The sequence below is a fragment of the Perna viridis genome, chromosome 12 (genome assembly GCF_037379345.1).
Source record: "Perna viridis isolate PV_CMFRI_1.1 ecotype Kerala chromosome 12, ASM3737934v1, whole genome shotgun sequence".
Taxonomy (NCBI): domain Eukaryota; kingdom Metazoa; phylum Mollusca; class Bivalvia; order Mytilida; family Mytilidae; genus Perna; species Perna viridis.
The window spans coordinates 28190498-28203787 of record NC_142456.1 but is presented as its reverse complement, the minus strand read 5'-3'; the positions used below and the strand labels follow the sequence as shown (position 1 = coordinate 28203787).

Genomic DNA, 13290 nt, shown 5'->3' with positions numbered 1-13290 from the left:
TGTACCGGAAATATACCTCAATAATGTGTTCAATGAGGAAGTAAAAGTTACACACTCCCCTTTCTTTTACGTATATCGTTCAATTATACTTGCGCCTCACTTGTTCAGTTTTATCAGAAGAAGCTATTTCGTAGACTCTCAGGTAGGAGTATTATTTATGCCTTTTTATCATGATATTTAACTAATTTATTCTTACTTTTGACATTTACTATAGTTTGATGTAAAGTATGGATGGTACATTTTGCATAATTATATACAAAAATGTACATGCAATTAAACACCACAACGAAATTAACATGTTTAGACATCAACGACACTTCCATTTTCTTGAATGTTGAATTGCCACACAATGTAGTTTATAACATTAAATTTATCGAGGTTTTTCTAATTTCAATTTGCTTTGTAAATCAATAGTTTGATAAGATAACTTTTGCAATGAAATGCCGTATCTCGTATCGTTCCCAAACATTAATGTTTGAAGAGATTAGTAGCCTGGTTAGTATGGAAAACGAACAAAAATTACCCAGTATTTTGTAAAATCATAATTGCGTACAATGTTGGAACATTCGACAGTGATAAGGGTCGCTTAGCTAAAAAGACGCTAAACAATTTTATACCCCGCCACACGAAGTGACGATGTATTTGCTACCCTCCGAAAAATTGCGTGTCCGTCTGTTTGTCCGTCCCCAACGGTTTCCATATGATTGCTTTAGAACTATCACAATTGTTAACAAAAAGTTAAATTTTCAGCAAAATCCAAAACAGAGTTTCTATTTTTGCCACTCCCTTTTTCACCTTTACTTGGTGGGGTATTATTTAATGTTCCATTGATGTCCTTTCCATTACTAAAGGTTAGTCATACACTGTAAATATTTGACAAAAATGATAAATCATGTATGCAGCAAAATATAAAAGCCACCAAAAATTTTAATGATGACTGAATCTTAAATCAACCTTTAGAAAATAAATACATACAATAGTTGAAACAAATACTAGTAGTATATGTAAAATGCTATCCCTTGAAGAGTATTTTCATTTTGTTACACTCATAGTAAATTTTATGCTGAAATTATGAGTCATCTTGGCTTAAGGCTAAGATGATCAAATGTAATTGTATATTCTTGAAATATTTTGAGATGTAGTATTTTTTCTGCAGATCAAAGATGGGTCAAAACAATAGTGCATCCCAAAGCAGAACCCGACAATCAAATATACAGCATGGTCAGGGGTATCCCCAACAATCATACCCTCAACAGCACCTCCAACAAGGGTATCAACAAAATGTTCAGCAAGTAAGACTACCGAACCAAATACAAAACGTGTACCCCCAACAGCCTCCAAATCAAATGCAAGGGCAGGCTCAACAGCCACTGCCAATTCAACAAGGCAATCCACAACAACAACGATCGACACAAGTGCAACAAAGTCTAATAAATACCGCACAGGCAGCGATTCTAAATCACGAGTATATGTATCAAAGCAATTTTTCGACAACTTTAGATGATACAAGGAAAAAACTTGGTGGTGAAATGAATGATGATATTAGCATTGTGGATAAAAAGATTAGTGCAGATGCACGAAAGTTAGCCGAATCGATTTTAGTTGGTTTGCTGAAACATCAAAATGGCGGTAACGGCTGCTATGGCTTATCGCCACAAGGCAGTTTCTACGAAGGTATATCATTAAATTCACACAAAGAGTTCAACTTCATGATAACTTTTGAAGACGTTGGATCGGCAATAACGGAGGTGAGAAATGGCAGTCAACCGGGATACGTGGACATCAAAATTCGTCCAACCGGTAAAGCAATCAACAGAATTGAAGATTTTATCAAGATACTGAGTCCTCCAGGTGAGGGCCAGTTCTGGCAGGACATCAAAAAAGTTGTCTCGTCCACCAATTTTCCCCAGGGCTGGTCTCTTCGCGAAGACAGCATGATAAAATCGAGCTTCTTTTTCCACGGTCCGTCAGTCTCAATCCTTTTCAATGTAAGCCTTCCGTCGACACCTGACCCGATACCCGTTATAATTGATTTAGCAGTCGGAGTGCCAATTCCAAAATCTCACTACCCAACTCAAATTGACATTCAACAAAGAATACCATACGATCACCCCCTTTTTGACATAATCGGTGATTGTTTTAAATCTACTGAGCTATTTGTTGTTGTCAAAAATGATAAATTGCGCTTGTCTTTCTCTGATATTGAAAAATTCCTGATAGGAAATATGCCTACTGTGTTTAAATCTGGTTACTTAATGTTTCGGACATTCAGAGATTGTCATATATCTCATGTATACAAATACGGTGTTCTGCCACAACGCTCAACATCTACATTATTGCTAAAGACTATATTTCTTCACGAATTGTTTACATTTCCGGAAATTGACGACTGGGAGTACGCCAAAGGTATTGAACCGAACCCACCGCACACACGTGACTTTAAGGCCGATAGACTTATGGGCATGATTTTAAGATGGTCAAAAGCTGTCAAGACAATAAAATTGCCGAATTTTTTCATATCTACTGCTAATGTCATGAATCCAAAAGAAGATTACGAGGATGATGACGATTTTCTTGACATTGCGGCGTTACAAAGTTTTCAACAGAGCGTACCCGCTTTGGTAAATCACGTGACCCAGCTTCAGGATCGCATCAATGCTTTGCAAGTTTCAGAACCATACCAACTTCCTCTTCCAGGAAACCCATACGCAAGAAGTACCACCGTTGTTGGATGGATGTTCAAAGAACAGAACTATGTGAATGGTAGGCGATTCCAACATGCTAATAAAGAATTTACTGTGATAGTGTAACTACGAATTCGAACATTGGTGGATTGGGGATCCAGCCAGGTGCGGATCCAGGATCCCATATGGGGGGGGGGCTTAAATAACATGAAAATTGGGGATAGAATTTGTAAAATAAAAATCAAGATTTCATGCAAAAAAAAATGTTTTCAGAATTTAAGGGGACGGGCTGCCAGAGCGGTTTTGGTATCCACTTGCATATTTATCTGAAAAAGACCAATCCTCGTTCCACCGCTTTTGCGATAGCCCCTTGCCCACGCCTATATTGAGTTGTGTACATATACGAAAAATTGTCATTTCAATATAAATACCGAGTATTTAAGTTTTTGATATAATGTTCGCTAGTTATGAAGGATGTAAAAGTCACATGCATTTGTGTGTAGTTCAAATGGAAAAGAATAATTTTATACGACCCCAGAAAGACGCAGTCGTCCGTGTCGTCGTCCGTAGACACTTGGCGTTTGTAGGATAACTTGAATATTAGTTGGATGATCTTTATATAATTTCATAACAAGTTTTAAAACCACATCAGAAAGGTTGATATTAATGTTGGGGGTTATGGCCGAAACCGTTTTAGAATTAGGTTTCAATAAGGGGCAACAGACAATTGATTAATATTTTCATAGAATTTAACTATATAACCCATCGAGGTAGTGGTTGGAACCATTTATAGGAGTAAAAGACCGAAGAGGGTCAAGTTCTGATCCGGTGTCATATATCGATCCATAATAAAAATTCAAAGCCGTATTAAGTTTTAATGGTGTGGCCATACTTACCCTAAATGTTCAGATTTGACTTTTGCGATCCTTTCGAGCTATGTACTGTGAAGCAATTTATTACAGTTTTATTAGCAAATTCATATTGAAATATGTAGTTAGTATGGGCAAATGTTTGGTATGAAGTAAAATTTTTCCTTTATGTTATTTAAAAAGTTTGTTTTTTTTCAAGACTATATAAATTACAGTTTATATTTGACATAAAACTTACGTCACACTTCAAATTCTTCGATATTTTATTATAATGTATTTTTAAATTCAGATATATATATATTACACATTATTCTGGATTATATTAATAGTTGGAAAAACGAGGTCTATATTGGTCAAATACACATTCGTTGTTAACTGTTTCAGTTGTATTGCATGCCCTCTTTATTTGCCTGGCATGTCAAGGGTTTATTTTGCAAAATAAAAAGTTATTGTAATGCTTAATATATGTCATAGTACAAACACACAGAAATTGTATATATTACATTCATTAATATTTAGAACATCAATATGAATAGAAAATGCACGCACTGAATTTATGGCAAAGAAACAGTATAAGTTTTACGAGTCGTTAAACAGAGATATCGTATAATTACAATTTTCATGTGGTGTGGCTACTGTTTCAAACAGGCTTCTGTGTGGTGACTACTGTTACAAACAGGCTTCTTCCGTGTAGTGTGACTACTGTTACAAGCAGGCTTCTTTCATGTGGTGTGACTACTGTTACAAGTAGGCTTCTGTGTGGTGTGACTACGGCTACAAGCAGGCTTCTTTCGTGTAGTGTGACTACTGTTACAAACAGGCTTCTTTCATGTGGTGTGGCTACTGTTTCAAACAGGCTTCTGTGTGGTGTGACTACTGTTACAAACAGGCTTCTTTCGTGTGGTGTGACTACTGTTACAAGTAGGCTTCTGTGTGGTGTGACCACTTTTACAAGCAGGCTTTTTTCATGTGATGTAACTACTGTTTCAAGTAGACTTTTTTCATGTGGTGTGACTGCTGCTACAAACAGGTTTCTGTGTGGTGTGACTACTATTACAAACAGGCTTTTTTCGTGGGAATGCAGTTGACAAGAAAGGTTTTGGGAATGCTAAAAAAAAACTTAAAATTTGAGAGAAAAGAAAGAGACTAGTTGTTCACCAAAGAGCCCCAGAGATAATTCGCTTTTAAGTCAATATAAAATTCTTAAAAATATATCACATTAAGGCTCCATTACTTAGTATTCATATAAAAAAAAATAGTTCAGTGACGTATGTTTTAATTTGACTGGAAACAATTTGAGGTCGTATAATGGTATCATGCCTTTGTCGTCGTCGTCCGTAGACACTTCAATTATGTTCAATAGATTGAGTATAAGCAGATCAGCATTTAATTGTTTTTATCGGGATCTAGAAACTCCGCATTACATGCAAAATCTTCTATTTCATGCTATTTAAGTCGCTAATATTGTTAGCGAATTCTTGCACTCATTATTTCAGTACTGTACATTCGTATATCATTTGAATTATTATACATTCATATTCTATTATATTCGTCATCGTCCGGTCCCGTGCGGGTCCGGGTGTCAAAAGAATAGACCAGCAGCAGCGCTCATCTTGTCGTAAAGGGCGACTAAATAGTACCCAGAACCCTGACCGGGGGCAGGGCGCTCTGCCCACAGAGCAACTGGGTTGTGTGCCCCAGGTGGTGCAATGTGGTAATCCTGGCATGTTTCTTGCTGGGGTCGTCAGGGCATAATACGGAAAACTTTACCGCGAACCATAGTGGTGCAACGTGTTGGGAAAGAGTAATCAAGGGAACCAAGGTTATAGCGGTATCCAAAAGAATGCAATCCAGGGACAAAGACCAGACATGGAAAACAGACATACACAACAAAGAACATAAAGTAACTAAAATCATACATACAAAGTAACAAAGAAAATGAGCAACTCGGACTCCACTAAAAACTGGGAGCATGGACCAGGTGCACCGGTAGGGTAAGCGTCCTCTGCTTTTCTAGAAACACCCGCCGAGTTGCTCATAAAAATTCAAGTCGAGGAAAGGAAAACTGAACCGTTTAATAAATCAGTTTTCATGGTGCTGATGGATACATCATAACGATCCACGAGTTCATGATGACGACCATAAAACTTCTGTAGTGATGACTTCAATCTTGTAGCAACATAACCCTGTTCCAGAAGCCTATTTGTTAGAGTTCTAGTGCGATACAAAAAGTCTGCGTAGTTTCGGCAAGCTCTCGCATAACATTAGTTTTGATATGAACACTCCATACGCAGGTGCTGAAGGGATGTTGCCACAGATGAAAGGAAAGTTGACAATTCTGAATGAAAATTTTGTCGTAAAGTTTGGTCAATAGTTTTCCTTTACCATCGATTTCTAAGTGTAGGACAAGATATGAGGCTGATCTTACAGTGTCTGTAGTATCCTTTATCTCAAGTTCTTTTGGGTAGATGCGATGTATCAAATCCCCAAAATTAGGATTGTTTAAAGATAATACGTCAGCTATATAGCGGAAAGTGAAATTAAAGGATCTAGCCAAACGATATTCTTTTTTTCGGATCAAATCAGCTATAAAGTCAGCCTCATAAGAGTGAAGGAATAGGTCAGCAAGTAAAGGAACACAATTTGTTCCCATTGGAATGCCGACCGTTTGTTGAAAAACACGTCCCCACACTGAACAAATATGTTGTCGATTAAAAATTCCAGCATTTTGTAAACGTCTTCTTCTGTATATTTGGAAGATGATTTGAAATTATTTCTTACAAAGTGGAATCTCTACCAAGAACTATATATTTGTACCTAGGTGTACCATCTTTTTTGGGAAAACAACGATGTATGTTCTTAAGTCGGGATTTTAACTGAGTATGAGGAATAGAAGTATACAGTGTTGAAAAATCATAGGTTTTAATGCTATTATATTCAGATAATAGTTTTGAACTGATTGTCTTCAAAAGATTTTTCGAATTTTTCAGGATCCACATTGAATTAATACCACTACGGGAGTAACAAGTGTTGTGGTAGGACTGCAGACCCTCTTTGACAGTTGTGAGTATAGAAGTCATAAGTTTTGAAAGAGGTTTGGTTGTACATTTTGCAGATCCAACTGTGTAACGTTGTTTGTATGGATTCTTGTGGAGTTTGGGAATCCAGTACATAGACGGTAAATCACTATCATCGTCCTTGGTAGAGACCAAAAGGGGATAACACAGATTTGTGGTTTTCCACAATCTCTTCTTTGGTGAGTGTGGTAGCAGTATATGTCTTATCACTGCTACTTTCTACGTCTTCCTCTGATAATAAACATTTGATGTAAACGTTTTGCAGACAAAAACAATGTTGTTTTTGGCTTTGTCTGCTGGTACGACAACATATTTGTCATGTATAGTAGACATTGTTTTTGCTACATCGGGATCTTTGAAAACTGATGTATCTTTTGCACTCATTGACCTACTTAAAACTTTCATTCGTTTCAAAATTAAAGACCTCACGGCCTTTAACCACTCTGGCAGAGAATCAATGTCTTCTTGTTCTCGTTTTATCCATTTTCTTGCATAGTCCTGAACGGCATTCATAAGAACTTTAAAGGTATAATTCCAATTTATGGAGCGTGGTTCACGGTACTTGGGACCTTTAGAAATGATATTACGCACAGATTCGTTTTCGATGATGATTAAATCTCCCGTAACGACGTGACCAGGAGGACCATATTTGAATGGAGAGTTTTTGCAAGAACAGTCAGGTGGTTTAGCATTGAAGTCCTCAATCTCGAGGTTCTGCAATAGCCTTTTATAATTGAAAATTTTGGACGCAATGAAAGTATAGGAATATGAAATAATTGGTATCATGGATTTGTCTTTGAAATTTGTGGGAATTTTGTTTGTGACGTTTTCGTGATGGAGAATGTTAGCCAAATTAAGATGTCACGTTCCTCGCACGTTAAATAACCCTTCTGTGGTATTCTCCGGAGTAGGAACCATAGGGCTCGGCTGCAGGAGGCTAAATTGCCCAACCCTACCCACCTCTCCCAATTTCCAGCGGCAATCAAAATTTGACGATCCCATTATCCATGTGCGGCATCCCATTTTCATTTAATCAACATTTCACCTTCATTTTATCATCCATTTCATGTTCATCGCCTGAATATAGCTGAAATACTGCTGCTAGGGCATTAAACCCCAACAATCAATCATCAATCAATCGTCGTCGTCAGTAGTTATAGTATGAGTTTTAGAAGTATTTTTCGGGAGGATTAAGGGGATTAGCCGAAATGCGCATGCATCCGGTGGCCGTGGACCGGAAGTGACCGGTAGAGGGAGGGGCCGGAAGTGAACCAGGGGACCTTTTGATGTAGCAAGGGGGGTCTTAAGGTTGGGAGGGGAAAACGACCTTCATAGGTATCCTCATTAAGTGTCCTAATTAAAGTCATTATTTAGTATACTTTAAACAGGTAAGTATAAAAAAGGGGGTATATTATGACAAGAGTTATCTTTCTTTGTTTATATTGCTTTTTTTTATTTTTATATTTTCATTATCGTTATTTTTTTTAATTATTTTTGTGCATTAATTGTAATTTCATTGTCCTTGTGTAATAATGTCAAATTGAATGGGCACTTTGAATAGATTTTAAATTTTGATTTGGTTTTCTGCTTGCGATGTTCAATTGATTGTGTAATTTGAATAGATGTCTCACGGATTAGACAGATGTTTGAAACTTTCCATTTTACTGGTGATTTCAATAGCCCATGTATTGATTTTTAGCAGTTTATATTATGCTTTATAAATAAATTACAGGTGTAAGGACGTGTTGTGCAATGTTTAGGTACCAGTATCGCGCATGGATGCTATAAAAATATAGTGCATTTTCTTTTTGCCTCTCTACAAACTAATGTTTTGTCAAAAGATATGAACAATGACTTATAAGACAGAGCAAACATCACACTGCAAGATGAAGAATTTTTTTTAAAGAAAATCTAACATGATAACATAAAAATGTTCCACTGAAAAGGTTGGTTTGGTGAGTGCAAAACGAAAGTGAATGTAGGGAAAATGGCTATTTATAGTTCAAGGCTACTTTTCTGTCCAATCTTCGTGGACTCACCCTATTTTCTTCGTGGGAAATTATTTTGTCACATGTCCTTAGAAATGCTACATAAGTGAAAGTTTTATTGAATCAATTTACATATCTTTTTTAAAAATCCTAAAAATATGCACTTCACTATAGAAGTCTATGGGAAAATTAATACGATACTGAAACCTTTACCACTAAGAAATAATTTTTTATCATTAAGATCTTTCCCATTTCAATGCGAAGACCTTCTTGTATTTCTTCTGGTTATAATAATTATTATTATTTTTTTTTTCCGCCAGACATTTTGACAAAGTTTTGGCTGAACGTATCACGACAAGATTTTGACAATCTTTTGCAGTCTGACAGAAGACTTTGGAATTCACCCTGTTAGACGTGATCATTTGTCGGTCCAGAGTTATGTGCCCCGTAGCGGAAAAACTAATTTTGTAAAAATTTCTTAAACCGTTTTAGATACACACAAACCGAAAGCTCCATATTTTTCAGAAACCTGGTGCAGTACTGTTTGAGAAGGTTTGGAAAAGCTTTGAGGTTTCAATAGTTACGCTATTTCGCGACCTAAAATGAAATTGTTCAGTTGGTCACTAAACTTTTAAACCGTTAGTCGTATAGACTTGGGGCCTTCACTGTTGATCTTGAATGATTTGCAGTATGTTATACTATTGATGGTTCTTTGTCAAACTTTGAAAAGATATTTTACCTCATTTGTATGGTCATTTCTGAATCTTTATTAGGCACTTTTTTGCTGTAGAATTTTGTTTGTATCTTTATGATATGACTTATAACTACTGGTAGGACAGTATTTACAGTCCAAATATGTATCTATATAGGAAAACTCTCCATCGACATTTAGAACTATTCCTATAGTGGTATCTTTGTCGGTTTTGGTTATTGAAAATCACCTTTCTCTTTGAAAATTGGTGCACACGTTGTAAACAACAGTTCTTACCGTAATTAATGCATTTTTTAAATAAAACTAATCTAAAAAAAGTAGAATATGGATTAAGATTTTTCTAAAGTAATCCAACAATCATGATTTATGTAATGAAAGTGTGATAATGGAGTATGATTGTCTTCTGCCCAAGGGTAATCTCTTAGCTGCTTTTAATCAGAAACCTTCACTACCTTTATTCAAAGCTTCAAATGAATCCATGAATGCATATTTAGTAGCATGACAAATATTTATTATGTTTGATGTTTGTTTGTTATTTGTTGGGGTTTAACGTCCGAGCAGCAATATTTCAGCTATATGCAGACGAAACAGCGAACGTAATCATTATAACATATGCAATCAAAGCGCCATAACTCCAAATGTTAAGTGAAAAAAATGAATCACGGAAATCAAAAAATAATGAAGTTTAAATTTCCTTGTATTTTCTTACAGTTCAAACTGATGGATATCGCTTTCTACTGCAAGGACAATTTAATTAGAACTTTGTATTTTTGTTGCGACTTCCAGTATTACTTTTTTGTTACCTCCCCCTTCGTTGATGTGTTCAAAAAGTTGTAATATGTATTGTTTGATTAATGTGACAAATTAAAATATTTATTTTGAAAATCATTCGTGAAGTAATAATCCTGTAAAAGATTGTAAGTAATTTTGGGCATTTCTAATATTCTCACACTTCACCTTTAAAATGAATACAAAAACAAAATCCAGTACTGTAAATGAGTAACGATGAATCATGGTGCTGTAACTGGAGTCTTCTGTATGTGCAAGTTTGTCAGTGAAAATGACGAGTTAATACTTTACAATCTAAGATAACAACAATACCAATCTAACTGTTTAAGTAATGTGATCTTCTTTTAATGAATGATAGTGTTTGAATGTTCGCTGAATAATTTGCTTTTCTAGATTAACTTGTCAATAACTACTACCTATGATCAAAGCTCATACAGTACACCCCGCGTGGATTGTTCGTGCACTGGGCTTTGTCATTAAAGGTTACAGACCACCAATTCAACCAATGAGCATTTGGAACGTACGCAAAAATAGTCCTACGCAGAAATTACCCCTGTTCCTCATAGTGCTGTGAAAAAAGTTCTCATCTTATTTAAAAAATTGAAACAGTTTCTGAAAGGAAAAACATTTCTGTACATTTTATAGGTGCATTTTGCTTCTTGTGATGTGAAGCCTAATCTCCATAATGATTTTTAAATATACCCCTGTCTTGTGAAAACACTGGGATTTCCCATGCTATTTATAGACCCTTCACTTCCGGTGACCAGTACTGCACTGCAAGTCTGCTAAACCCACATGCCATTCTGAGGATTGTGAGCTGACATATGTAGAATCATGCTGATATATAGTCCTCTGCAGGTTAAAGTTAAGGTAAAGTCCAGAGAAGCCATTGAATATTGTGAAATTAGCATAGAAGCCTATGGAAAGTGGAATTAGTGGTTTTTAGCCTAAACACTGTGAATAAGAACTATAAGTGGAAACACACAGGATTTAAAATCATAACTGTTGACCAACCTTAATTACTAATTTACATTTCAACACGGGTCGACGATCGACAGAAGACCAATAAGTATAAATATTTTAGTATATAAAGAAGCCTAACTATCCAAAATGATTCCCTAAATCGGCAAACCAAAAATTCCAAAAGTATTCTCCAAATGTTACATTCCTTTGAGAAAAACGGCAAAACCGTAAATAGGTCAGAAACAAAGAACGTACAGACTGTAACGGTCTTGAATTAGAGAAAAGGTGTGATACACACGTGAACTGGCTATCTGTAGAAGAAGCGATAAACAGCACGCGCACTCGCTTAATTACTCAGTTCAAAATGAATCAACCAATCAGAGCAAGGATATCAACTCAAATGTTATGAACTCGATCAGAGTAAAACACGTTTTGAAATAAATTGAACTTTTGTAAAATACTGAGACTCGAACATTTAACGTAAAACACCGAGGCAAGCTCAAAATGAAATTACGACTATTTACAGCGGTAACAATGTCACATGAACAAAGCCAAATCACGTGAACAGTTTGATACGTAAACAATAATATTAAAATACCAACTACCTACAGTCACCTCCGTTACAGTGCAATAATAAAAAATAGCCGCAATACACATTGACATCTCTTAAACCGAAATACGTTAAGTCTTCTTATAATTATAAATATATATACTCATACTTTTGTGGAGACTTAAAATTTTTTGACCACGTTTGTTCAATACACACTCAAATAATACCTTTACAATGCATAATACTAGGTTAAGCGTTTTTTTAGTATTCCATAGATGGGTGGCCATTTGACCTGGAAGTGACAATTGAGACCTTTTGTTTTGGAATACTTTATAATTATCTCCCTTTGATTTTTTTCTATATTCATGAAAATCACAAGTTCATTTTGTTCTCAAATAATTGTATTGATGAAATTGACAGGAAAACAATAGTTTATAAATAGTTTATAACTACACAGTTACTGCTGAATTCATCTTTTTTCCAAGAATCAGAACTATTTTGCAAATTTAATAATTGTCAAAAACCTCGCCTTTTAAAAAGCCATTTACCGTGAGAGCAAAGGAACTTTCATGGGAAAATGATTTCTGTCAGAAGAGAATTGATGGGAAAGACCTTTCATTTCTTCTGGAACAATTGACCTTTTAATTGTTTTAATTAATTTTTGTTATACAGTGAGCCATTTGCCGTGAGACAAAGGTACTTTCACATGAACATGATTGCTGTCAGAAGAGAATTGATGGGAAGGACCTTTCATTTCTTCTGGAACAATTGACCTTTTAATTGTTTTAATTATTTTTGTTTTAATATTTTTCTTTGTATTCAGTTATAATAATAAATATTTCTATTTTGACTAACGTCTAAAGATTATACTGACTATGGAAAGATTTACACGTTGTACATTTGGGACGTTAATAGCTTTTGAATGGTGTATTGCCTTTCATTTCAGTTTTTTATAGTGACCATTTCAATACCTATTACAGTCAGACTCACTCAACCTTATAATCGATTTTATCCGTAGTATGGGGCTGTAGTGGATAAATTCCTTTTTTCATATTTTCAATGTTTACATGTCACATGTAGTTGATTTGACCCGTTATGGAGGTAAACCATTGATTTGCGTTTTCTCTCTCCATATTTTCGTTTGTAGTTTGTTTCCTACGCCCTTTTTTTGTTTGAGACTCGTGTGCTCGTTTAATGTTTTTCTTTTGTTATTATAAGGAAATTGAACTTTTTACTGCTATAATATTTTCGATATTTGCATGTCGCGTACACCCTTTGAACGTGTTATGAGGCTCTATCGGGTAAATCGATTTCTTTTTCATACTTTCAATGTTTACATGTCCGTGAATACTAGATTTGACCCGTTATAAGGGTAAACCATTGAACTACGGAATTTTATTTTTTTCTCTATAATTTCATTCGTGGTTTGTTTCCTTCGTCCCCCTTTTTTGTTTAAGTATTGTATGATGGGTTTTTTATAAGGAACTTTTTACTGATATAGTATGTTTACTTATTCTCTGGCCCTGAGGCTCTGATAGTAAATATGTCTTTCATGCTGTCGCTAATAGGTGTTACCGGTTTTGAGCTACCCTGTTTTGTAAGGAGGTCTTTCTTTAGTATAGTTTTATTACACAACGAGACTTTTTTTTCTTTTATAT

General features: G+C 35.4%; 1 protein-coding gene across 1 annotated transcript; it reads left to right on the top strand.

The window, feature by feature from the left end:
- Position 1: 1 nt before the first annotated feature.
- LOC148601902 (uncharacterized) lies at positions 2–4015 on the top strand. Its single transcript, XM_088554276.1, has 2 exons — positions 2–142; positions 1157–4015. The coding sequence occupies exon 2, from the start codon at positions 1164–1166 to the stop codon at positions 2808–2810; it is 1647 nt and encodes a 548-aa protein (XP_088410402.1). The 5' UTR covers positions 2–142; positions 1157–1163; the 3' UTR covers positions 2811–4015.
- The last annotated feature ends 9275 nt before the right edge of the window (positions 4016–13290 follow it).

Bases quoted from the DNA above. Each gene is read 5' to 3' on its own strand.
- LOC148601902 (XM_088554276.1), top strand. From the start codon at position 1,164: ATGGGTCAAAACAATAGTGCATCCCAAAGCAGAACCCGACAATCAAAT.